Source organism: Cottoperca gobio, chromosome 21 (genome assembly GCF_900634415.1).
Source record: "Cottoperca gobio chromosome 21, fCotGob3.1, whole genome shotgun sequence".
In the NCBI taxonomy this organism is placed as follows: domain Eukaryota; kingdom Metazoa; phylum Chordata; class Actinopteri; order Perciformes; family Bovichtidae; genus Cottoperca; species Cottoperca gobio.
Genome location: NC_041375.1, coordinates 14203348 through 14230613, shown reverse-complemented (window position 1 = coordinate 14230613; position 27266 = coordinate 14203348). Strand labels below are relative to the sequence as shown.

Genomic DNA, 27266 nt, shown 5'->3' with positions numbered 1-27266 from the left:
TTATGCTCTCTCCTGCTGCAGCTGTACTCAGGTTTGCATCGCGATTGGACGCAGAAAGGCATTAGGGTTTTAAATGCGTTCGTCTAACAATGTGCGACAGGATAAAACATGTCCATCTAGCATAAACTCTGATTCTATTTGTGGGATTTACATGCAATCACACTCATTTATGTCCTCTTCTGTCCCAACATATTGCTGGTGGTGACATGTTGGAAACGGCTGATGCGACTTCAGTCGAGCCGCTCTGCTCCCCATTAGTTGAGGTATTGTTGTGAGGAAATGATGTAGTAGAGGGTGAATGATCATCGTAGGAAGTTATTCATGGAAAGTTAGTCTTGTGTTTTTACTGCTGCACAGTGCAAACATGGATTATTTGGTCTGCCGCCATCTTCCCCATGTCCTCGTTGAGTAAACGCATCTTGCGAGATCTTGTAGCTCAGGGGAGTCGGCACGCGGCGTGTGGCATTAGGCTGTGTGTTTATGTGCTGAATAGACAGTATAATAATGACTGTGTTTCCTGCCTTTTACTCAGAGGCAAGCCCTGCCCTGTGGATACACATGCTCAGATAGGCCTCTAGTTATTGCAACATTTGTCGGGGTGAGGTTCAAGGTGTCAGGTAGGCATGGATACAGCCTCTGAAGGATTTCTTTTGCATGTCCGCTTTGTAGAAATAAGAGACTGTGGAAGAAAAGATGCCATCGGACTATTGTCTCCACTCCATATATCCTCATACTTCTCAACCAGGTTAATCCTATAACAACATAAGGACAGGTATGTTTCTATGTAAAGGAGGCGACATCATTCTCTGTTGCCTATTCAGGGTAATGATTGATGGAGTGATTGTGTGTGTATATGAGAGAATGTTTCTACTCTGCAAAGGGGACATTCTTTTGCTGTTGGGTGTGTCGAAATAAGCAAAGCATTTTCAGCTGTTGAGAGCAGACAAAAGTGAAACATCTAGGGATCTAATAATAACTTGTTGTGTTTTGCTGCTGGCAAGTCCATCATGGGGTTACAGAGAATTAGTTATCGTTCTCAAAATATTTTTTCATTTGTGGAACCTAATAAGAAGTCACAGTACTAGGAGTGTACTGTCTGAGGGCGAGGTTAATCAGTGACATGCAGTATGTGCAGGACCATTGGTATCATTGTGTTACCCACATTCTCAAATCTGCTCAGTGCAATTACTTTGTCAGGGCTTCAGTCAGCACTTCCGAACCACATGTTTAGCCTAATAGTGTGTGCAGTAAGGGATTTAAGAAATTGGTTAAGAATTCAGTGACTTAATGCTGCTGTCGTGACTGCTTCTTGAACAAATGCAAAAAGTGTTTTTCTACCTCTTGTCTGCATTCTGGGGATTTATATAGGCTGAAATATATTTTTGTTCATCTTGGTGAATTCTGATCAATTATACTGGACCACAAATGTTAGTTTTTTATTCAATGAAGTCAATGCAGTGTGTGAAACAGGCAATTAAGCATTGTGGCCATTTGGGGACGTAGTTATCGCTGCTCAGAGATTTGTAATGGGACTGTATTTCTCCCCACAAAGCATTCACATGCTACATAATGCTGCCAGGTCACTCTAGATAAGTGCCAATGGGCAACCAATGTGCCAATGGGCCTGAGAGCATGTGAGTTTTCATAAAAAAAAAAAAAAAACCTAATTTCACTGAGGAGCTCTTCCTGCACAAGTTGAATCGGATGAAAACCCGCACCTCCATGCCTCATGCTCTCCTTAGATATGTGTGTATAATCTTGCACTTTGTTTGACCACTTCATGTTTGTTTCACACATCCTGAGGGGTCCATGTGCTTACAGGTCTTGGGATACTTGTAAATATTTATTAGCTTACTATTCACAATGTTGCTCTTATCTCACTTCATGGACTGCCATGTTTGCTTCTGCATGTAGAACCCACAACATGTTTTAAGTAGATGGTAATTTTATCACTTCTTTTGGCCACAAAAAGAGATGGCGGAACCAGCTGTGGGTTTCTTAAGCAGCTCTCAGCTCTGTTTGAGTTGTAGATTTCCCGGACCATTTTAGCTCCGCAATTCGGAGCAATCACCATTTGAACCGCTGCCTCTCCGACACACACAGCGATGGAAATTCAGGCTAATTTATAATTATTTCTCAGCTCATCTCCATTTGTCTGTGTTAAATGTCTGACCTGGTGTCACTCCGCCTCTTCCTTCTTAGGCAGTGCATCTCTTATTAAGATAAAGCAGTCAGGGATCCGTGCGGATCACGGATCAGCTGCGGTCCGTTACACTACTGAGCAGTAGGCCTAATGCAAATTGCTAGAAATTTGCAATTTACTTAGAAGTTTATGTTCACAAGTTGAGAAGCATTACAATGAAATTCATGAAGGTTTATAAATATGTACAACGCGGAGAGCCTCATGTTGACACAATTGTGTCTTCCTTCCCAATTTTAATGGCAAATGCGAGAGCGGACTGAGAGGATGAAACGCAGACTAATATAAGAGATTGTACTAAGTCCTAATTACTACAGGTAGTATCAATGTGACCGCAGTGCAGCGACATGACAGGAAAGATAATTACTCAAAGTGATGTGTCCTGGAGTACAAACTAATCAAATCGAAAGTCAGACTAAAACAGAAACTGAAATAAATAAGTTTGGCTTCAACTGTTTAAGGGCAGGGCATTTGTAAAATGCAGATACACTCATTCAAGAAAAATTGTGCGCTTTTCCACTATTAAAGCCCAACATCTCATCGCATCATCGATCCAAATGCTCTGACCAGAAAAGCAAACAATTCTTCAGGGTTCATAATGATAAATGCACTTTAATATGCAGTCTTGGCTCAAACTGTACCCTTGGAGAAATGTGTTTAGCTGCATGTAAACACAGGAGTTACAATGATCACGCTGTTGTGGTGAATGTAGCTAAACGTGTTCTCTGTCTTCTTGCCTTCAAACTGGTTTCACCCAGTAACCTGGTTTCTCCCAGTAACCTGGTGTCCTGTGTGCAGGTAAATGCCGCCTGTGTTACGGCTGATAATATATTTGCTGCTGCAGTGCTCCTCGGGGAAGGTGACACAAGGCACAGGTGGCTTCCAGAGGGATTACATAACTGATGAATTCATGTCTGTAGATGGAATTGATGCAAGAAGGCAGTAATTGAATCTGGGACTGTAGATTCTGAACATTACCTTCGGAAACATGTCCTTTCATTTAGAGTTGACGCAGAACTGGTCATAATTTAAAACACGGTGCACTATAGCTGCCTTTTCCTTCCTTGAACCATGAGCTACATTTAATCTGGGAGACAGCGAGTCACGGAAAGAGGGATTGTGTAAGAAGCTCCCAGGAGTGGCCGGAGACTGAGGTCAGTAGATCAGATCACGTGATCCAACGAGTCAGGGTGGGGTTAGGCTAAGACGTTTCTTGGCAGACTTGACATTGAGGTTTATGACACTATTAAAGGGGACATTAAGCTGTGACTAGAAAGAGTGTCTACTAAAAGAGATCCTTATTATTGTGTGTTGAATAGTTGGACACGCATGTCCCTGAAAGAGATATAGTTTTAAATGATATGGTTTGTTTTGTCACTAGCTATGTTCAAATATGTTGTCATGCAGTGTTTACTTTCTGCTTACTCGAGGGAAATAACTTTAATGCTAATAATTAGACACTGGTTTACCTCATTGTTTGGACCAGAATGAGGTCACCTCTACTCTGTGGGAACTACGCAGTGCGGTCCTGAGACATTAACCCTAATGACAGCCTTGAAAGCTGCACAGATTGGGCTTCTCACCTCTTTCCCAGTCTTGTGCTCACTCTTCAAATTTGACATTATACCAAAGGCAGTTCAGCCATGTTATTTTCCCCCCTCAGCATCTGGAGGGAAACAGAAAGAGAAATGTTGATGAACCAGTCAGCCGTGTGCCTGTAAGGCTGTGGTAGGTTGGCAGCAGCATCGTTGTCTTCGCTTCCATCTCAGAGCTGCTGAGAACTCCAAGCTAAGCAGAGTGAATCATTCTGGACCAGATATAATGGGGAATTTCAGAGGTAGGCTCAGATACATATTGCAATTTCTCTTTGCTTAATGGTGCCTTAAAAAAAAAGAAGGGTTTTCTTAACTTTCTAAAGTTGCTTTTTCTGTGGTTCTATTTCCTACGGTTTAGACTGCTGATAAATATTCATTTGGACAGATTATATACATAGAATATTCCTATGATTAATCATTAGAATATCTGTTTTTGACAGGCCAGGAGGTCAGTGTTTTGATAGAAAGCATACTTTATCAAATAGTGAAGGATTACAGAAAGTTCGAGCATGATGAGGCCCATTTTACACTTAGTCCATGGTGATTTCCATGACAAAAACTAGCTTCCGTAGCTGCACACCTCTCTTTGTCCTTTTGTGAGAAAGAAAACGGAAAAGATTTTGTCCACCCGACCGGGTTGGCAACTTCTGTCAGCCCAAAATGTGCACTCAGTCCTGTCTGCGTTGTTCTCTGTGTTTGTGCAGAAGTCAGGGAGGAGGAGTCCTGTCCAATTCAAACAGCTTTTCCCGTTTCCTGTCGCTGCGGTTTCTGGGAATCAGAAACCATGTCCTTGACTCAAAGTCTGCAGTCAAAGTGGGAGGGAGTCGGGGCAGTATGTTGCAACACTATGAATGAGCAGGAAAGGAATTTAGGAGTCTGACAGGGGAATACATGGAATATCCTGTGTGGACTAACATACTTAGGAGTAGTAGAACCTTATCTGTCATTTAACACCAGGGCTGGCACATGACTCCGTTCAGCTCAGACACCTTGAAATGCTCACGCTGCCTTGGTGACAGACTCTCAGAATACCTCAGGGTCACATTTCGCCCAAATATGCGGGGGACCTCCCACATACTTCTTACCTCTCCTCCAATGCCTCATCCCTGGCCAAAAACTTTTCTTTTCTCAACAATCCTACTAGCGCACATAAACTGGCTGTCAGCTTGAGCAAAGTGTGTGTGTCTGTGTGTGTTGCAGGCGGATTCAAGTAGGCGAGTGCTTTTACATGAAATAAATTGACCCTTTAACCTTTTTAAAATGATGTCTGTCAGCAAAAAATCTACTCATTCAGTAAAGCTACCTTTTCATATGAAGTCTTTCAGTCACCCCGGGGCTGCCATTATAGAATAGGAGGACTATAATAGACACTTTCATGGAGGGAGAGTTCAGTTTCTTGCAGCGGGGCTATTTCCTAAATTACCATATGGTTATTTAATGGTGGTTTTAGCAGCTAATATTCCTCTACATATCTCGCCACACATGCATCACCTTGACTGCGTGTGTGGTTTAGTAAAGTAAAGCATGGAGGTCAGGCTATACGTGTAGAAATCAAGGGGTGGAAAATGTCTTTACGTTTGTATCTTTGAGATGACAGTGGATCTCTAAGGCAGTAAAAGTCATAGTACAATCCCTGTTTCCCTGAAGTCAGATGCCTCCTGTGTTATTAGACTCTATTGCTTTTGTCTACTGCTGCAGCCCTGAGCTACAATCGCAGCCTTTAGCTGCCCTGTCTGGCTCAACAGGCTTCTAGTAAATATGGATCCACCTTGAGCAGCGTTCCCCTGACACACTCCCTGTCAACAGATATAATGAGACCATAACTATTCGTTCTACTTTCTCATTTCAATCCCGGACAATAGAACAGAGAGTAAAAAGAGACGGGAACACCTTATCTCTTCTGTTAGGCTGCTGACTTGTTTTTAATTTTTTTCTCAAAGGCCCGCCCTCTCCACTGCATCTTAAAACACACAAACATTTATAGTATTCAGCACCTGTGCCATGTTCGGGAAGCTTTTGCATTGCTAGGATTAAAATGTCCATTGTTTTATGGCTTCACTAGAATCGTTGGCCGTCGTTCTGTTTGAGTTGTATTTTTTTATGCGACTGTATTATATACACAGATCATCATTTAACTCGTGTGTTGTCTCAAGGCCATATGGCATTGATTTGCACTGTCACAGACGTGAAACATTCACAGTCTTTTTCTCTCTCTTTGAGCCATATGGCATGTGTGGGTGTGTGTTTGGGTATTGCTGGTGGTGGCGTGTGACCATTGATAGTCACTTCTCCGCAGCACTCGCATGTGTGTACCGGGGAGTGGCTGTCTCAAGTGTGTATTTATGAGTGTTTGCACTCGCATGCGCACAGTCTGGCATGTGTGTACAAGATTGTGTTATTTTTTTTCTTCCAGAAGAGCGCCTGTGGTGACCAGATCATGTTGTTTGTTTGTCCTCACAGGAGGAATGCCAGCTCCTGAGCAGAGCCCAGTGACGGAGGAGGGGCTTTTGCTGACCATCCGCGACAGTTCAACTGGCCGCAACATGGAGGCTGACAACACCGCCAACAACATCCTGGCCTCCGTCAAAGAACAGGTAGTGTGTTTCTTCTGTTCACACCACGCTAAGACCCCATTGATTCATATTACTGCAGTGTTAAATGTTTTACGAAACATTTCTGTACAGTAATATTTATAGAAATCCATGAAAGTATGTGGACATTATTTTCCTGCGCATTTGTGTCACACACACACACACACACACACACACACACACACACACACACACACACCTTGTTGTCACTGTAATCAAACAACTCACCTCTGTGGCACAGAGTCCAAAGTAGAAAGTTGTAATTTCTCTGCGTGTGGGATGAGAGAAAGATTTTAGTTTGAAGCACAACTGTGGTCGGTGTGGACTTTGTTTACTTTTCTGTACTGAGGTGGAATAAGTTTTACTAGGGTCGATTGGTTGTTTATTGCCTGCAGTCATGGCCTGGCTTGCATCATTGGACAACCAGGAAGATAATTTCGAGCAGGGGTTTGTGAGCCTGTGGAGGGACATGCCCCCTGACTCACTCCATCTCTGCCTGTCTGTCTGTGATTCATCCACACTGTCTTCTGTTACACACACGCACGCACATACACACTCCTTTCCTCTCTTTATTCCTTCCCGCCCTCCATATTCCTGGGAAACCAGCACAGGGCAAACTGGGTTTAAGAGATTTTGGTCAATATTAATGATGTTAATTATTTAATGATGTCAATCTCGCATACCTCCTTCTTTCCCCCCTGAATGATGAAAAAATAAATACCAAAGAACGCTTTTGAATCATTTCAAATAGCCCAGGGACATCCCATTTAGGCTTGCTGCAGGAAAGTGGGTATTGTTTACATGAGTAAGGAAGGAAGAAAGGAGGGAGCACATGTCACTTCCTTCCCTGGAGTATTCCTCAGCGGCTCGTCCGGTTAGAGCAGATATCCATGCAGGCAGGCAGGAAGAGCGAGTAGCCTGCCTCAGCTATTGTTTTTAGAGTGACTGGCTGGAGATATGCCTCAGAGGGAATTCCTGCTGAAGAGTCGAGACGATGTAAAATGATCGTTCCCCTCAGTGTTTCACAGAGTTGGAGAGGCAAACCAGAAGGGTGAGTGAGAGTGTAAAGATGGAGGAGGTCAGAGACTATGCTCGTGTCAGTGTGTGTGTGTGTGCGCTCCCCCCCCCCCCCCCCGCGTGCTTTCGCGTTAGGTTTTCCTGTGATTGTTGAGAGGCAGACCTTCGAGGGATTCCGCAGTCGATGTAAACATGCGAGTCTGCTGTGCCGTATTTGTGGTCGCAGTTGGGTCTGGGGCTTAGCATGACTGGCTGTTTGGTGAGTGTTCTAACTTGCATGTGGTAGTATGGCTCTACTATTTGCCATTTGTCCTTTTCTCCCCGACCTTTTCATCGACTGATCTCCCAGCACCTTCTCTTGTCTTTTTCACTCCTTATCTTCCTTCATTTTTCTGTGCCTCTCTTTCCAAACTTCTTTTCTTCTGTGACTGCTGTAGTTACAGCTGCACAGGCTCTGCCCAAACAAGGACAGATGATTCACCAACATATTGTGATTGCATTCTCCCTGCGCGTTCATTTGCTTTGGACTTAGTTCTTCACTCCGTCTTTCCTGTTGACTACTAACAAGCCGTTAATCTTTTTTGCCATTAATTTGAGGATTTGGTTCTGTCGTGCTGCCGTTGCAGGTTATTAGAGTCCTGTCTTTGCTTTTTGCCTTTTTTTTAATGGCACCTATCCACCATCAGGATGACCCATTTATAATAGTTTATTACAGACTCCATTTAAGTGTTTAAATGTCTATTACTTTCTTGCTGCACTGCACAACTTGCTTTGACGAACCATACAAGCTATTTTTCAAGCACAACCACAAAACCTAAAACTGTATTGTATTTCAAAATTTACTTTTCAAATTCAGTATGCATTATCTTATTCAAATTTAATTTAACCCCAGGGGCTGTTTCGAGGATTATCTCGTTTCATCTTAAGTGTAATTGAAGCAGTGGGAGACGGTGGCATTCAGCCCGACAGTCTTTTGTCCGCATTCAGCAACCACAACGTCTGTGTGTGTGTGTGTGTGTGTGTCTTCTCAAATATATTTAAATGTTTTGTTTTTTATTATTCCAAAAACACAGATGTGTTTGGTATGTGTATGGACTATTAAAAAAAAACAGAGAGGGGATCAATACTCTGTTGTTCCATATGAGAATCCTCTCGCAAAATAACATTTGCAGTACGGCTGCACGATATTCTCCTGCGTAATATTCTTTCCCCCTGAGATTATATATTGTGATAGTGCCTCCTTTTTTCAACCAAATCTTCCTTTTCTGTGTTTTTCTCCTGTTCCTCGCTCATTTTCAGGTTGTGGTCAAAAACTAGCTTTGACGTCTTTGGTTGTTTGATAAATTGATCAAGAATGACTGTCTGGTGGTTTGCTGTGCATGCGGAGCCTGCATGTCACTCACTAGCAACACGCACTGTGTATCCAAGAACCCTTAAATCAGAGTTAATGATGTTCTGTCAGACAGACTTCTCTTGTAGATTAGTCAGGGAAAATGAGAACCGTGCAAGTTCGCCTTTCATATCATGCAGCAAAGAAATTGTAGCCTGACGTGTTGGACGACATTGCACATGCGACTGATCCGTATGCACACATTGCGATGTTGATGCTAAAATGATACATTGTGCAGCCGTAATTGTTGTACTTTGTGTAGTTTTATTAAATTGAAGAAGAATCGCGATACCAATTTTCAAAACTCTTGTCTAAGAAATGACTCTGAATGGATTTTAATTATAAACCAACAAAGTGGGTGTTAAAGGTCTTATACTGTTGTTTGATCTCTTCGGTTAAGTCCCAGAAACGTGTAATAATACATTCATGCCAAGTAACACTGAAGCTGATGTGTTGTACTTTCAAGTGCATCAGAGGGGTAGGGGTCAGTAACTTTTAGTTTTTTTTGCTAAGCCTTACCTGGTTGTCATAGTAAAGGTGTGTGTGTGTGTGTGTGTGTGTGTGTGTGTGTGTGTGTGTGTGTGTGTGTGTGTGTGTGTGTGTGTGTGTGTGTGTGTGTGTGTGTGTGTGTGTGTGTGAGAGAGTATGAACATAAACGCGCATGTGACGAGATGCTGCTGTGTCACACTATTCAGGATGAGGACTAAGAACAATGAAAGCTTGCAGACATGGATGTAAACAATGTGAGATTAAAAAAAAATGCAAATGTGTGAAGGAAATCATTCAACACTTAAGGATTTACAAAGCATTAGGTAAAACCTTATGTTTGTTTACAAGAAAAATCCCACATGGCACTTTTTTAAATTTGAGATAGTTCTTGACACAATATGTCATCAGGTGGCAGTGGCACAGTCTCTTTTTATTTGCAAACTCCCAAAGAAAGTTTGACTTTCATCATAAGCCATCTACTACAAAGGAAACAAATTATTATTATTGCTAATAGTTATTTGTTAAAGCATTTCTGGCACACATTTAAATGCACACACATTAGAATATAGATGAAACCTTTTTAGAGGCAGTAGATGGAGTATCCTGACAGTTGCACCCAACACCATATTCAATAGTCGTTTAACCTCTTAGAGGGTGGGCGAATTTACCCGAAAATACCTACAAACAACATACTTAAAGTAAATTGAAAGCTGCTCTTCAACCATTTGCACCAGCTGCATGATTTTGGGCTCATTCAAAAGAGAACTCTCTTATTGTTCTTGCAAAATAATCACTCCAAGTGCTTCTGGCACTGAGCAATAGTGGTCTGAATATACTGAAGAAAATACACTCCGCCATAATTTCTTTGTTGAAAAGGATGAAGATGGGTATAGCTGGTAGTCCCGAGCTGAAATACACAATAGAAACATAGAACCAAGTTATCAAGTTTCAGATAAAAAGGGATAAAAACTTAATTTATTAGACAGGTTTGTCTAAGATTAACACCAGGCGCACACCAACTGTGCAATTTGAAAATATTATAATTATTTTTATTTATTTATAAATAACTATTATATACCCATATTCCCTGTTAGTAGTAATCACTATCAGTAAGTGAAGTATAAACACATTTTTTTCTAATATCTTTGTTTTTTTTTGTATTTTCTTCTGAACAATAAATATCATTTTGAAAATACATTTTATTTTGTAAAAACAAACCATGGGAAGTGACGCATGTAACGAACGAGGCGTTCATTGTCTATACGATGCGCGCGCCACCGGGAGTCTGAGCTGATCCTGGGTCAGTCTGTCAATGAAAGAAGAGGGTGGGCACTTCCTTGTCAAGTTGACACTCATTGGCGCATGAAGTTTGTAGATAAGTCAAAGAAGCTCCGATTGGCTCAAACGAAGTGTCAATCTAACGCTAAGCTTCCGCCTAACATTCAGGAAGTAACTGGACAGCGCTGAATGCACAAGATATTACTTTATGACTGTTTATGGTCACAAAATGTAAAAATCGATCAGCTGATTTCACAGATTGTAACACCTGTTCATGGACTTTTATCGATGTGACGATGTTCACAGTGGATATATTTTTACCGGAAACGATCGTGTGGACATCTGGCAATGCCTTATGAGCGTCCTTTTCAAAATATTGCTGAAAAGAGGATATTTATGAGGCTTTATAGGTAAGTGGGCTCAAAGTTATGATTTTGATTTTGAGTACTTGCTAGTTTGAGGAGCCGATTCTACCTGCTGTTGTGATTTTCATCTCAATATCTAAATAGATGAGATTCTAAGCTTTCCAAAAATAAATATATATATTTTTTTTCTGAATTGTGAAATGTACATGGCGCAATAAAACTCCTGCTGGGCCCGCACACGCTAAGAAGAAGCCCTTAGGTTGTTTAGTAAGGCAGCTTGTGGCACCCACTGAGCAGGTACCAATGGGTGTGAGGTCATGTCTTTATAGAGCGTCTCAGTTATTACTCTGCCCTCGTCTCTGCTTCGCACTGCGTCTCCCAGGAGAGGAATAGCTGCAGGAACTCGGAGCTCTTTAGCTGCGTCAACTTTGGTTTAATCTCATCGAGCACTCCTTAATGTACAAACACATCATCAATGTCTACAATGAGTGGGAGTATGTGACACTGAGGCCCTTCCCGACAGTTTGCACGTTGTTGGAGAAACCTGGTTATGTATAGATAAGCATATTAAGGGTTATTAATGCAACCCTTGAAATGTCGAGGGTTATTGCAAAAATGATGCACGTTTGCAGCCATAAAGGACTCGAAGCAGTATCCCTCAGCAGGTTTTTTATGGTAACGTCGGAGATCGACCGTTTGTCACCTGGTAAAACAGCTGGCTAATGTCCAGTATCAACAGCACTCCAGTTGTCATCCAGAGTGATGAAAAGAGTTTTGTTTTTGTTGTCAACATTCACCAGCCGCACACTTAAATTGTATGCTTTTCTGTTTTTCTTTTGTTAAACAGGTTCAATGTCAGAAGCTCAGTTTAAATCGGTGCTTTTTATTTTGCAGATACTTCGGCTGTGTTTACAGCAACAAGAGCTTCAGACGGTGGCAGTGGAGGGAGTTTATTTAGCGGTTTATTCTTTTTGTGTTGTGGAGAGAGTTTCCCTCAAACATAAACGTAAATCTGTGGTCAAATCAGTCCTTGCAATCAAAAGGGCTGTTGAGCAGATCATTCCTAGTATCAAGATTGTGGTTTCTTGCTCTTGGATACGCTGTGTTTTGGTGCGCTCCTCTGTGCTCCTCAGAGTAATGCTGTTATTAGGTGTGCCTAGACATGCCTATTTGTACCACACCGCTGACAAAAAGGGCCTCTTAGGCGCGCCTCCGCCCACAAAACACCACAGTGGAATTTTCCCACTTTGTTGGAGTCCATTACACATGAAAAACTTGTCTGCCTCTTGCTTCTCCCTGGCAAACTGGAGTTACACTCTGTGACCCCGTTTTCCCCAGAATCAGGCACAGACGGCCTCTTTGCAAAGCTCATGAGCTGACCTTGCTTTGAGTGCTACATCTCCAGCACCCTCTTAAAGGTTTGATGAGCTGGCTGAAATATTACCCATTTGAGATACCGATGCAAGCTTTTATCATGTTTTAATGAGGCCAAAGTCATCTTTGTCTAAGTGACCCAGCTTAAGGAGTTAATAGTTGGGGTTGGGGCAAAGCTTCAAGGCAGTGTTTTTAGCCATTTTGCAATTCCATGCCATATGCACAGCAGAAAGGTTGAATTCTCCCTGCAGGCGATGATGTCCATTCCACCTCCATAGGCGAAATAAGGACTCTAATTACAATCGACTGGTGATTTTCTCCTCTCCTCAGGGTCTTATCTTCCTTCCTCTCCCTAGTGCTGCCACTGTGACACAGACAAGGAGACATCTAGAGGCATAAGCATTCTGGCCTCGATTATAGTCATAAAAATGGAAGCCTGGCTCGACGCAATTACCCCATGGGGGAGCAGAACAAGTATGAGAGGGAGAAAGTGAGACCGATTCATGGGGAGGGATACAGGTGAAGGAGAGTGCGCAGATATACAGAGGAAAGACAAAACACTCATAAAGTGGGAGGGCGGTGAATGATGATGGGGGAGGGGGGGGGAGACAAAAGGGAGAGTGTGAGCATGATGGAGAGAGACAAAGTCAAAGAGGCTGTCACCTGTGACTGTTTCTCTAAAGCGCTGTGGCAGGAGGCTGTCAATGCAGAGGGAAAGAGAAAAGAAGAAGAGGAGGAGGAGATAATGTGACATGATGTCAAAGGAGTGGTGTGTGCGCCTGCCCTGGCACAGTGCTGTCGTTTTGAACCCAGCCATGGGAGATCCCAACTAGCCTGTTAATACTCATCACCGTCACTGTCATCATCGTCATTATCACTATAATCATTTCCACAGTCAACAGTGCACACAGAGGACCCGGTCACTGGGGAGCAGGAGTTTCACTCGGGAAGGTGAACGCGCAGTGGATGCTGCCGGGCTGTCCTTGGGATGGCATACGTCCAGTGAGTAAGTTTAGGAAGTTCACTGGGTGAATCACCAATGAGGTTCACGGCTCTGTTTCAGCCTCTGCCCAAACATCTCTCGGATGAGTTTCTCTAAATGACTGATCCTGAGGTAATCGCACAAGTCACTGCAGTCTTTGTTCACCGCAGAAACCTCCAGATTGACAGTAACCTAGATTGCTTACTCTCCTCATTTTGGCCCGGAGCAATGTTCTTTTTTGTCTGACACAACGCTATTGATCTCTCAGTGGAATTGTACGTTCACAGGTCTACATGAATTGCACTGGCTGTGTGATTGCACTGCTGCAGCATTTTACGTTTTTTGTTCCAATGGAGAAGATACAGATTGCCTTTCGTGAGTTACTTTTATTTACTGCCACTATGCCTCGGCGTTATTATCAACAGAGTCACATAAGAGTTTTTCGTTGAGGTTCAAAAGCTCTTAGTGCCACAAAACAACAGCAGCTAGTTCCAAACTTTGATCAAACGACCAAGTGGATAAAGTGGATACATTTTAAAATGTAGGGAAAGACTTTTGTCATTTGCAGCTGTAAGTTCTGTGTTTGAAATCTGGGATTTTACACATGTGGTTAAAGCACCAGTGATAAGATGACGCTGTTATATTAGAAGCACAGCCTTAAGAAGCCTGTATGTGACAGACGTGGTTTAATAAAAAAGTCATTTAAATGAAAAAAATTAAATCATGCAATATATTGTACGTTCCACTTGAACTAGTATTGCTGCATAAATTGGGCTTTTAAAGTGTAATTATGTGCGTCACGCTGTGACTGCTAATGGGACAAAAATGCAAAGGCATGTACTTCTGATGATTTTCAGTCGGGGGTGGGGGGGCGGGGACCCGTCAGTCTTTGCATTTAGCCCTTCCAACATAATTTCTTCTGTATGCCCAAACCACCTTTTCCAGTCACACCTCACCAGAAGACTTCTAAATGAGCCAAGACTGCCAAAGTGGATGACCAAACTAACGGGGGAAAAATCAACAAATTTTAAGATTATTGTTGGATCTGTTGAGCACTGATGCAATGTAGCTTTCACTCTCCCCCGCGTACAGTCTATCCTCTTTGTTATCGACAGTCTTTCTTATGTTGTCAATCACTTGTTTGGCAAGTGCTGGCTGCTGCACTTGTCAATGCACATGACGGCTCCTTTTAATAGCATTCACCACACAAATGGCAGTTTCTATAATGGCATTTTAATTATCAAGCCAAATTGTAGCTCCCTTTTCATGTTCAATTATATAGAACACAGTGTTCTCAGGGGTCTTACTCATCTGTGTCGGCAGCATGTTTTATCAGAAATGCCACAGACATGAAATTATTTTTGGAGTGATGAGGCTGGAGAGGAACGTTATAGTTGAAGGTTTTTTGTTTTATAGTGAGCAGCAACTAACATCTCGTCATGAATGCCTGTCTTCCAGATTACGTCTCGGGCATCCTGTTGATCGTTTATGTGATGCCACTTGACACCAGTTTGTTTTAGTGACTTGGCTTATTTTCTATCGAGACGCATGATTTATTTAAAAAGACGAGTACAGAATCATAAGCAGCTAAAGTGTACAACATGGAGGTCACCGTGGTGAGACCCGTGATCAGACATGCGGAGCCAGCAATGAATCAGATCTGCACCAGGAAACAACATTTTCTCACAGTATTAATCCTGCTTTGACTTTAAATCCCACGTCTGTATTGTATTCAACCGCAGTATGACCATTTGCTTTTCGATAGAAGAATTTAAAGAAGAATTTTAGCTGCTCTGCAAGTTTCCTGCTTGGAATGCCGCATTAGAAATCCTGGCAGAAATGATGTCCTATTGTAAACTTGCTTTTCCATTATCTGAGAGTGAACAATGTTTCACATTTCTGTTTGTGGCCTCTTGTCACATTATCAGCTCGTACAGTGTAAAAGCTCTGGTGCAGCTGTGAGTGCTAAAGCAATTTCCTCCCTCTGATTCACCTATAGAGATGCCCGCAGCTCGACACTGTCTTACCTCAGCGAGCCACTTTACGGTATCTTTAAATGCCTTTCTATCCAATGTGGTAAATTATAATTCTGCCTTGGTGGCATGACGCTGCAGCCAGTTTTATCAAACCATAGTATTTTAACAAGGTGGCTTAGTGGCAGTTTTTGCAAGTAATTGCACTGTGTGCTTCCTTCAGGTCCGGCCACACAGCCTGTTCCGAGGCCTGTTCTCTTCGCTCACACCTCAGGCCTGCTTCTCTGTCCCTGCTGCTGCAGAAATCCTTTAACCTCTGCTGTCATCTTCCCACGGCGCAGCAGTGTCGGGCTCTCGTTGGAATGGGTCTGCCACACTGCGGCGAGGATGCAGAGCTGTCAAGCCTCATTGCCACTTAATGAACAAACATATTTCTGGTAGATTCTCATCTTTGGTTAAGAGGAAATGCCATCTGCAGTAGTTATGCAAAATGGATCTGAACATCCCAGATGAACATGCAGTCCTATTCTTCCAGGCCCAAAACACCTCAGACTCACACAAGCTAACGAGAACTATTAATGATAAGAGCAGAAGTCTTAATTAATAGTGGGATTAGGTAGAGATGTCTCTGATGTATTGCTCACAATTATTATTCTTTCACAGAAAGGAAGGTACTGAGTTACCAAGAAAATTCAAGCACAGCTTCACACATCACCATCACATTGTCCTAATTTATCATACGTGGCATGTTTGATATTGTAGGTTGTTTTACTTACAGGAGGTGAAATTATGTATCTGTGCAGTGACTAGGTTGTATGCACGGTGAATCTCACATGACATGGACATGAATTCCTGTCCAGATATGGCAGTAAAACAGATTACGTCGCAAATCTTGGTGTATGTTTTGTGTAGATGTCCTAATGTTTTTTGTTCTGCCATACATTTAGGATGACCGTGCTCACGGTTCTCTATAAGGGAAGGGAACATTTAGCAACCATCTTTCGAGACAAAATATTTGATACGAAATGCATTCTTTATGAAGAATCAAGTTGTAGCAGAATGCAATTCCAATCATAATATTTCATGTTGACTTAACATCCCTGTTAACATAATAATTATTTACATGCATGCACCTAAACCTGCACAACAAAGCATTAGATATGGATTCAAATTTATGAATAATGTATTCAAGTTCCCCAGAATTGAAAGACACGCAGGTATAATGCAGGGCACAGTATATGCTAACACACGTTAGCATTTTCTGTGGTTGTCCAATTTAGTTTCAAGCTTTTTAAGGAGGGAAACAACCAGTCAAGAGTGTGCTGGTTGACCAATTATTGTGTGAAAGATGTTTGGAACTTGTGTAGTGCGGAGAGACTTTACTTTGCAAAACAAACAATGTGTCCCATCTCTGTTGAAGAGCTTGGCTTAATTGGAAAGTTGTTTTTAAGAGTCAGCAGCTTCTCTTTTGGATACTCAAAAGCAAACAATATCTTTTGGAACAACTGGTCAAATTTTTCAAAAGATTTATTTTTAAAAGTTGGTAAACAAGGAACATACTTAATAGATTCGTCAGTTGTATCCTTAATTGCTAGATTATGCCAGAAACTGTGTTTCTGTGCTAAATTCAAGTATACTGTATATTATTTCATTTACTTCACATGATGGTGTAGGTTGGCTGTTAAGAGTGCATGTGTAAGTCGGTGTATGTTAATGTATCTGTATGACATTTCGGGTTTATCTGTGCGTAAGCTCCCTCTCTTATCTGTGCCGCTCCGCCGTCTATGTGCGGAAGCAGCAGCGGGCAGTAGCCACTTCAGGCATTTCAGATGGGTCGTGTATTGTCAGCATCCATAAAGATGACAAGGGAGCCTGTATATTGGTAGTGTGGTCTGCTGCCATGTGTCATCTGTTTCTTTAGGGCCCATCTGAGGACACAAGGGGACAGGATCTGATTCAGCTCTGGGACTACAGGCAGATCATGCCCAACAGGTTCATTGTAATGGCGAATAAAGGAGTCAGAGGCCTTGTTGTTACAGTAAAGCCGGCCACACATTGTCCCCGTCTCTGTCCCCTTTCCACAGTAAGCCTGGTACCGACCAAGGCTGCGCCCACACCCGTTAAATAAGCAAAGGCCTTGCTTAACGCTCATTACTGCTGTGCTCAGTCTGAGTTGGTGGATCGTTATGCTGAATAGATGTGTCCCATTCTGTGTAGGGGCCAAACACAGAAAGTGCAATGAATTACACAGAGCACTGAGTACTCTCTCTCCATGGCTAATATGAGCCCAATTTACAAGTCTGATCTTTGTCGCCGTTTCACCAGACCGTGGTCCGTGTTGGCACATAGCACTGTGCTATCACAAGCTAATTAGCGATATTAGCTTAAATAAAACAATGATATAATTATACATATTATTATATAACAAAAAGCAATACAACACACTGAGGGATTCTTCAGAGAACAGGGCTAAAACCAATTTGTCAAGCAATAGAAAAGACCTGGAGGAGCTCCATGCAGGAAGCTTTGGACTTCCTCCATGACTTTCCATAGTGAGAAAACAGCAGGGATGTGGCCAGCATGCAGGCAGGATGCCCGGCCAGCCTGCTTTAGCCTTGGAGCATCTCTTAATATCAGTAGTGACAGAAACCTTAGTGCCTTATGGCTGCAACAGATGTCTCTCTCTCTGCTGTGCTTGATCAAGATCACAGACCATCTAATCAGCAGAATTGAAGGCCAGACACTCTTTGAAGTATTAAGAAAGGCATAGCTGTTTATTTCTCTTGAGCCTTGCCTGTACCACTGTGTAATGAGAGAAGATGAAGTTGCCGGACTTGACAAAATGACACACTGCGAACAAAACGATTTGGATTATGAGCTTAAAAAGAAAGAAGACAAAAGAATGGTGGGAGACGAATAGTGACATTTGCAGGAGCAGGAAATCTCTGTCTTCATTTAAGATACCTTTATCCATCCACAGATGGGAAATGCAGGTGTTACAGCAGCACAAAGACAGAAATAAGTACCAATACATAGCGAAGCAGGTATATGCAATTAGTATAAGAGTATAAACTATAAGAACTATAAAATAATGAACTATACAAGAGCAATGAAAGACGCACTTACAAGGTAAGGACAAGTTAAATAAATATGCCATTAAATGTACCAAAATAATAATATATTAAAAATAAATGTAGGCAATATTTAATTGATCAAACATTTATATTCTCTTTTAATTTACCTTATTTACCTTTTTTATTAATTCCCTATTAATTATCTACTCTTTTAATTTAACCTATTTATTAATTATTTAAAAATGTACTTTAAAATGTCATAAGAGACTAATAAGAAGACTTTAGATGGTAAACAAAAACGTTTGGTATCTTTTTTCCTACATGTTCATATTGTAACTCAATATGCTTTACACATGCCAGATGAATTTGATCTACGGTAAGGTTTTTTGTGTGGTGATGAGTCAAAATTCATATATAATGTCCATGTGTATTTACATGGTATTAGTCCAATTTACACCCTCTTATATGCCCAGACTAACATATCTAGTGGGAGTGAACTGTTATTCAATATTTTAATGTTCACATTTTCTCTCTTCTTCCTCTGTTATCTGTGAGTGTATAGATTATACCCATCTCTTGTCACTTTCACCTTATGTTCTCTCTCTTGCACGTTGGTGGCAGAATCACACACTGCACCAATTCCAGATTTGTATCGAGTACACTGTGTTTGAATGATCTCTCCCTCTATTATTCAGTATCCTCTCTTTTATACATTGAAGGTTTAACGTTAAGTCTTATCCCTGCTTTTCACCGTCAAGCCTTTTTTAATTTATTGTTTACCACAGACTCGTAAATGCATACAAGATACAGACATCTTTGTGTATGTGCAGAAATGTTCTCACAATAGTTCCATCGCTTGACTGTCTCTTGTGGGAAACAATCCTCCAACTAGCACGGCCACATTATGCATCACTTAGTAGGGTTCAATCTCGAGGCCTAGCTAGAGAACAGCCCATATTGTTTGTCACCTTCAGGCTGTGTGTGCATTTCTATGAGATGTGTGTGCATGACTAAGAGTTCAGATCTCAAGATTTCTGGCTAAGAAATTGACGTTTCATTATGTCCCATTTCTTTAAATTAACGTTGTCAAATGAAGCCAATGAATTGAATAAATCCTTATACCATCTGCACATATTGTATAAATACATTTCTGTATTTTGATTATTCATACTGAGCCACATCTGTCTCAAGAAAAGTGAGAATGGAAACGGGCAAGATTGTTTGGAATGATTGGTTGATATTGGCTATTTTCATTGACTAAATCACTCAGTAGGGGTTAAGTGTCACACTGAGGATTAATGGCTCAATTCTCCTTCTAAGTAAATCAGTGTTATGGCCACTCTATCTCTGTCCTACTCCCGCAGCTGTATCTGCACTCTGTTAGCTTGTAGGTGTGTGTTTTTTAAATTTATTTTTTATCAGGCATAAGCAGATATTGGGATGATCCCTTCCTAGGGAGTCTGCATCTTAACACTGGCCTGTGCTGGGCAATGAAATGATTGAGATAATGATCTGAAAATGAAAATGTAATTTGCTCATTCACTTTCTGGTATACATGGGAATTACACTGTTTTCTCAAGTGTTTCTCAAATAGCAAGAGGCAGCTCAAAGGCCAATTAAGTTTGAGGAATTCATTTTACGTGGCCAATTCATCAAGCAATATTCAACCAATGATGATTACATTGAAGGAAATGGTTCTAATTATTTAATTTGTTTAACGGTTTGGTTCTACCAATATATATTTGTTTAAGGCATGGCACATTTTCCGGCCGCACACACGGGTGAATTGTGCTTTTTCTTCAGTTAAATCTTTACTATTTATGTTGCTAAACCACAGCTTACGGCGTTTGGTAGACAGCAATTCATCCCTCTTTTGTGGATCGTTGTTTTTGATGATTCTAGGAAATCTAAAGAACTGTTTCTCTGGATCAAGAGTAGCGCTATGACCACAATTATACACTGCGCACAAGGTTGGCATTTTCTTTCAATCTTGGACGTTTAAATACAAAGAAAATTACAAAGCGTTGCAGCAACTCACACGTGAACGGCCGCCGTCTTGGTTGTATATACCATCCAACATGGCTGAATTCCGGGTTGGGAAATAAGCGTGACGTCACATGCACACGATCAATACTCTTACTATTTTCACAACGACATGGCCATCTGGAAGGACGATAGGTGGTCTGCAAGAGTGGTGTGAAAATGGTCGGAAAATGCTGCTTCGTTTTTAATGTGTGTATCATAATATTGGCTTGTATATTTACAGTCCTAGGTCTTCCGGTTTCCCTTTTCTAATGACGAATACAGACTACCGCCGCCATCTGCTATGGAGAGTTATTTCCTCTCTTGCCAGTTGGCTGCTGGCTGTAGTCTTTGCGGTGTGTCCAAATGCAACTTTTTGGCCAAGACGCAGGCAACGTGATGCAACGCAACAGTTTGCTCCGTTGCCGCTAGTTATTTGATGTCTGTTTGGTGTGTCTGGGCCTTAACATATCTCCAACTGAGGTAGAGGAGAAGAGGGGAGAGGAGAGCAGTGGAGGGTATAAAGTAGTAGTTTGGGGGAGGGGTGAGTAATAGAGCATGTGCACAATGTGAAGGGAAATTTCAGTTTACCTTGGGGAACATCGGAGAGTAGGTGTGAAAAGTAGGCTGGTCTTAGTGTAGTCCTCAGACAGGTCACACAAGAAGGTGTGTGTGTGTTTATGCAGCTGGCTGTAAATGTAATTGACCATGTACATAAACTTATGGTGAGTGAGGCCTTTTTGCAAGAAAACTACAAGTGCTGTTGCTAGAACGCAGATACTTTTTATACTGCCCGGATAGTGTGGGTGAGTAAAAGGTATTTCTAAGGTGTGTGTGTGTGTGTGTGTGTGTGTGTGTGTGTGTGTGTGTGTGTGTGTGTGTGTGTGTGTGTGTGTGTGTGTGTGTGTGTGTGATACCTTTTCTGTGTACAATAGACTGTGTGTGTGTGTGTGTGATGAGGCAGTGCTTTGAGCTAGAGAGGTAGAGAGGCAAGTAATAACCTCGCTCAGGCTGGATAATTAGTCAAATGCTGATTTCTACTCGACACCTATAGGAACAGTGCCACCGAGGCTAAATATCACCCACTGAAGTGGTGCTTATCTCTCTGTGTGGGCTGGAGAAATGGCAGTACCATATATTGTGTGTGTTCTCTATATTTCTCCCTTCTCGTGAGCTAACATTTAAATATGGAATTAGCTTGTTTGCAGTGCCATACGTGTCTATTTTGTGTCATCATTAACCCACATGATGAAGCACACCACTGCTAGCTGTCAAAGTTTCAACCTGCCTCACTCGTATTAACTTCTCATTTGTCATATCAAAATACTTAAAGCTCTCTGATTATAATGTATTTCTGACCCTTATTTTTGTGTTGTTTTTCTGCGTAGGAGCTCCAGTTTGAGCGGCTAACTAGGGAGCTGGAGGTGGAGAGGCAGATTGTGGCCAATCAGCTGGAAAGATGCAGACTTGGGGCTGAGTCGCCAGGCGCTGGTAGCAGCAGGTAATAAGAAGATGTACACACACACACACAGACTCGGAGCCATAGTCCAACACATGGCGTTTTCATCCTTCGCAGCAGTGACCATATTCCATAGTGTAACCTTATGGCATAGTGATGGAGCGTCCCAGTGTTCTCAAATATGATTGGACTGTAAATCTAAAAATGTCCCCTCCTGTCCTGTTATTTGGAAATGGCTGTAATTACTCAAGTGTTATCTTAGCTTATCAGAAACATGGTTGTATCAGTTAGAAATGTATCTGTGCAGGATTCTGTCATGGCTAATTGACTCAAATCACTTCAAGCTAAAAGGAACATAAAAAACAACTGACTTTGCAGGCAATAAATGAAGCCTCCGTGTATCAGAGACGGAATGTGCATGATAGTGGAGTGTTGCTCAGTGAAGCGCTTCTGTCAGCGTGGCAGGAGCGTGGAACTTTAAACTCTTGAGTTTGTTCTGGGAGCTCATTCCCTTTTCGTCAGCTAAGACACGAGGCTGCCTGATCATCACACCTCAGTGACCACACATTCTGTCCTGTCTCCTGTGGCTCAGACATGTCAGGTTCATTTGTACAGCTCAATACCACGTACAATATCTCAATGGGCTTCACAGAGCCGCTGTGAAGTAGGGTTGACACCAGTCTTACATTATCGACTCAATGTTTATTTGAGAAAGAATCAGAAGATATGGAGATGCAGTGATGTACAGGAATGCTATTGGCTTTGACCAACAACGACTGTTTAAATTAACACCTAAATAAACTATACTCTTGATAAAATACTGCAGAATAAAAGCATCAAGGTCAAAAGGTTTTCACACGTAATGTGAATACGCACGTCTGCATTTTTACATTAAAGTCATAATATCGTAGTTTTGTAACGTCACTGTTTTCAGTTGTAGTTGCACTTATTAACAAATAATAGATGGACCGTCTTTAAGGGCTGATACAAATATAATTCCTTAAAGTGGCAAGGGAAATTACAATAGAGGTTAATAGACTGTGACATTTAAGAGATTGCTTAATAGTCCGATTTTTCAGGCACTATTAATATTGTGTTTTCTTTTGTTTTTGTTTTTTACTTTTGCTTATTTTCTTCCATGAAGACCAGGAGTTTTGATGACACAGCGTAGTGCTGTATTGAACCTATACACTGATGCAGAACTGTTTTAGTCACATGTGTTATGTCTCATTGGAACCTTTCTGATTATATAAGGATATAATGGTCAGACTTTAAATCAAAACATAGTTACTCAAGCCATTTTCTGATATGGACATGGAGACACGTGACTATATGTTAGTGTGACCCTCACCACTGAGGGACCGTCATTCAAGTAGTGTTGCTTTTTACCAATATCCCCTCACACTGGATGGTTATTAATATGGAGTACTCTTTCATATAAGAGGAACACATTACTCTGGGTAATCATCAAGCCTCCAATATGCACTAAACTACAGTAAGGGCTTTGCTTGGCACTTTCCTCTTCCCCCTTGCTCCCTGCTGTGTTTATAATGTATCCATTGTTCCATAAAAAAGTACCTCATTGCCCAAAGTCTTTAACTAATGACTTGTTCCCACTACGTGACTTTAGCCCTGATTTTCCACTCGCCGATCTTCCACTTGTTGCAAAGTCCCCTTATCAGAGGCAAAAATGCTGTTTGCTCGTGCCGGCTAAATATCTGGACCTGTCGGAAATGTTGTTGCACCGAAAGGAAATAAGCTATATATAGTAAAGAATATCACTATAGTACAGTTAGTAATTTGTGAACATGTGTGCAAATGAGCATGACTAGACGCATTATTATGTAATTTCCCGTCTTCCGCGTGTTTTCGTCTCGAAACGTAGTTTGGACACCAGACATACTCATCGGGGATTCTTCCTGGGGAAAAATCTTGCAGTGTGAAAACAGGAACGACTTTAAGACTCCAAATTCAAATTTTGTAATGTGAAAAGTACAGCTGATCTGACAATTTCGAAAGTCATGAAGTGTGAGCTTGAGTGTAATCTTGACTCGAGGCTACCTGAAGTTATAGTCCAATCGCATGGTACCATCCCATGCCCACATGTCTAAAGAAATGGAAGTGTTATTTGCATATTGTTCACAAATGGTCCCTTGATGCCAGGGTTGAGTCGCATTTGTTCTAAAATGGACCCTGATACAATTGGGATATATCTGGATACATGACACTTGGTTTGAATGGGGGCTGTAATGGCTCTCTGCAATCTCTTCTGGCTTTGTGATAATGATTCCTGTGCCCTTACACAATGCATTCTTGCTCTCCAGCCTGCATACCTGCAAAAAACATCCACCTACTGCCAGAAGATTGTAGCACTCAGGACTAAGAGTGTCAATTTCCCCTTTCTCCCTTTTTAGAGAGGCGCAGGTATAGAGCCACTTCAGGTGCTGCCAAAATAGGTCTGGACAACAGCTCTCTAAACATACATAGAGCCAGGCTAATTACTTTCATTTCCTCTTTAAAAATAACTTCATTTTAGACCCTAATTTTAAGTGTATCCATTTATGAAGATATAAGCAACGCACTTGGTTTCCTGTTAGTTCTGCAGTCACTCATTCTCTCGTGACATTTAACAGACTGTACTTCAAGATTAATTTTAGAATAAAAGCTAGAGGACCAAGCAATCTTTCTTGTCTCAATATAACGAGTATAATATGAATTTCTGTGCGTGTGCCAGTCACAATGAAAATCAGCAGCCCAATCTGTTTGTGCAGCGTTTAGCTCACTGAATCGGTGGCAGGTTAACAAAAGGAAAAAAAGAATAACAATATTTTCACAAGAATTGGTAGATCAAACGAGCCAAATGTTAAACAATTGTCTGCCAAAACAAAAATATTTACTAAATTAGCTGATAATTACAATATTAATAAGCATCCGCTTGTTGCGACTACTAGGTTTATAATCATTGACATTATATTACGCCTTTTACAAGGTCATTGCAAAGGGTTACTGCAAAGTTTAACACTGGCTATACCATCTCATTGAGGATAAACCCACAGCTGGACAGCCCAGAGCTCGAAGTAGATCTGTATCATGTTTCATTTAGTGGCATATTGATAGAGACAGGTCTTGATTTTGAGTCCCTCTGCTCTTTCGTAAGCATTATGTAGCTGTTGTGATTGATGGTGTTGGGACTGACAGCCAAAATCATTCCCCTCTGACCAGATAACTTGGCCTGAAAATGAAGTGATTATCCATTCCTGTTCTGTTACATTGTATTTTGCCTGGTTCCTGGTAGCTACCGTCATTAAATGATAGCTTGATTTTGGAATGTAACATCCTGTCATTTCAACTTTTACCACCAGGTTGTTAGAGCCATTAGTTGACAGAAAGGTCAAAACATGCAACAAAGGTCCCTAGGCCGGAAATGAACCTCAGACGTTGCGGTTGTATAGCAAACACTGTAGCCACTTATCTACCAAGGCGCTCTGCTCGGCTGAAGGAACTTTGAAAATAACCCACAAATGATTCTTGGAACTCAAGCGCTCAATCTGCATTTCATCTGACAAAACAGTTAGTCTAAAGTTAGTCCCTGGCCCACAAAAAGTCCCTACTTCAGGGGTAGTACTGTATTTTCTAATAGCCTTGGAACTTTCTCAGTGGAATTTGTTATTGTGGCCTCAAGGCTTGTGATTGACCTCCCAGCACTGAACAAACTGCAAAACTTTCATTCACACAGTAAGCAAACACTAGTTGCCATTGGTATCAGGATTAAGACTTGAAATTGTATGCAATTTTTGTGACGGTTATAATCTATGTTATGTTTGCTTGTGGTAACGTATCGAAGCAGAAATAAATCACCATTAAACAGTAGATTGTTGCTACTTAGCAGACCATGGTTTTCAGGATCCCTATCCGTCTCTGCATGTTTGTTGTGAGACTCTTTGTACAAAGAACATCACTGCGTCTCTGTGTTATTACTTTGTGTGTGTGTGTTATTCCTGGGTTCTTGGGACTGAACTGAACTTTCTGTTGAAGAGCAGACCGTTTTCTTCACTGTGCCCTGTGTTAAAATTCACTAAAAAGCCTATTGTTTAACTGTGCGTCACCTTTTATTTAGTGGTTAATGTTTGTAGTTTCAGCTGAAACATCAATACTACTTCTTCAAGTTTAGAGACAACCTCAAAAAGCTATAAGTAGTTAAGTACTTTCTTTCTTTGGCACGCAAATGGCCACAAGACTTCTCAGAAACATAGGTAAAGGTTTCATAAAGGCTAAATAATCAGTTCTCTCCAGCAGAAATCTGCATTTGTTATCCAGTATTTTTCTAATCCTATCTAATGAGCCAAGTTTCCCATTTACACGATGTTTTGTTTTACTACCAAAAGATTTAATCACATTTTAAAGTACATTGGGGGACCTGTATCCATCTATCCACCACCTCCAAGGGACTCCATAAAGAAAACATGTAACACCATTTTGACACCTTTTCTCTAAAGCCAGAGAAGGACAAATAATTTGGCTGTCATTGGACGTTTGTGTGTGAATGGAGATTAGCTTTTAACCATTGAGCTCACACTGCTTGGCTCAATAACTCAGCGGGACGAAAGCAGAGGTGACAGCACACTTAAGGGTTCTGATGGTAGTCGTTACATTTCATGACACCTCCAGAGTTGACCACCACCTTCTTTTCTACAAGCAAACAGGGAGTGGTCATCAAACTTGACCTCTGGCAAAACTCCTAAACGATGCAACCTCCAACCGACCAAAAGGTTTGATTGGAAATAAAGCGTCTCGTCAGGGTTAGGCCTGTTTATCAGCATCGACAGCTTTACAATCTCTCAACGCTGCCTTCGCCCAGCCAGCCGGTCGGCGTGCAGCACGCATGGTGCATCATTGTTATGGTCTCCATTCTTCTACTTCATCTGCTGTGGTTCAGTGGAGCACAACTCGCCCAACTTCCTCTTTTTAATTGCCCGGGTGCTCATTAAAATGCGGAGAGCCTCGCTTCTTAAAGCTCATAGAGTGTCACCTTAGATGGAAGAATAGCAACGGTTGCAACATCAGGCGCTCGATAGTAATGCCGTGGATATTAAAAAAAGAAAAGGGCTGGGAATACTTTGAAAAGATAGCGAGATCGTAAATGGCCTTCACTTTTGTGAGAGTATTTTTGAAAGGTAGCCATTAAGATGTATTTTCTTTTCTGCTGAGGCCTTGACTGTGAATTACCGTTTGAATGCAGTGCATGTGCTGCAAGATTACTATGTGTTTTTCTTTAATATATTCATACGATTCAGTAAAATATTTGATATAAAATATTTTGACCTTTGAAGTTATATTTTGAGTTTGAGTTATAATTGAAATGACATATTTATGAGCATCCTAAGGTTAGGGTTTAAGAAGATCAAAATGGTTCATACTGTTCTCTTGCATTGACTGAAAAAACATAAATTAAATGTT

At 41.4% G+C, this 27266-nt stretch overlaps 1 protein-coding gene across 2 annotated transcripts in view; it reads left to right on the top strand.

The window, feature by feature from the left end:
• Positions 1-27266, top strand: part of pkp4 (plakophilin 4) — a 74641-nt gene that overhangs the window by 9025 nt on the left and 38350 nt on the right. The window contains exons 2-3 of one of the 2 annotated variants that reach the window (XM_029458642.1): positions 6256-6389; positions 21739-21851. In XM_029458642.1, the coding sequence (XP_029314502.1) occupies positions 6261-6389; positions 21739-21851 (242 nt within the window). In that variant the 5' untranslated portion in view covers positions 6256-6260. Of the gene's footprint in view, positions 1-6255; positions 6390-21738; positions 21852-27266 lie in introns of those variants that run through there. The other variant, XM_029458643.1, reaches the window with a different exon arrangement.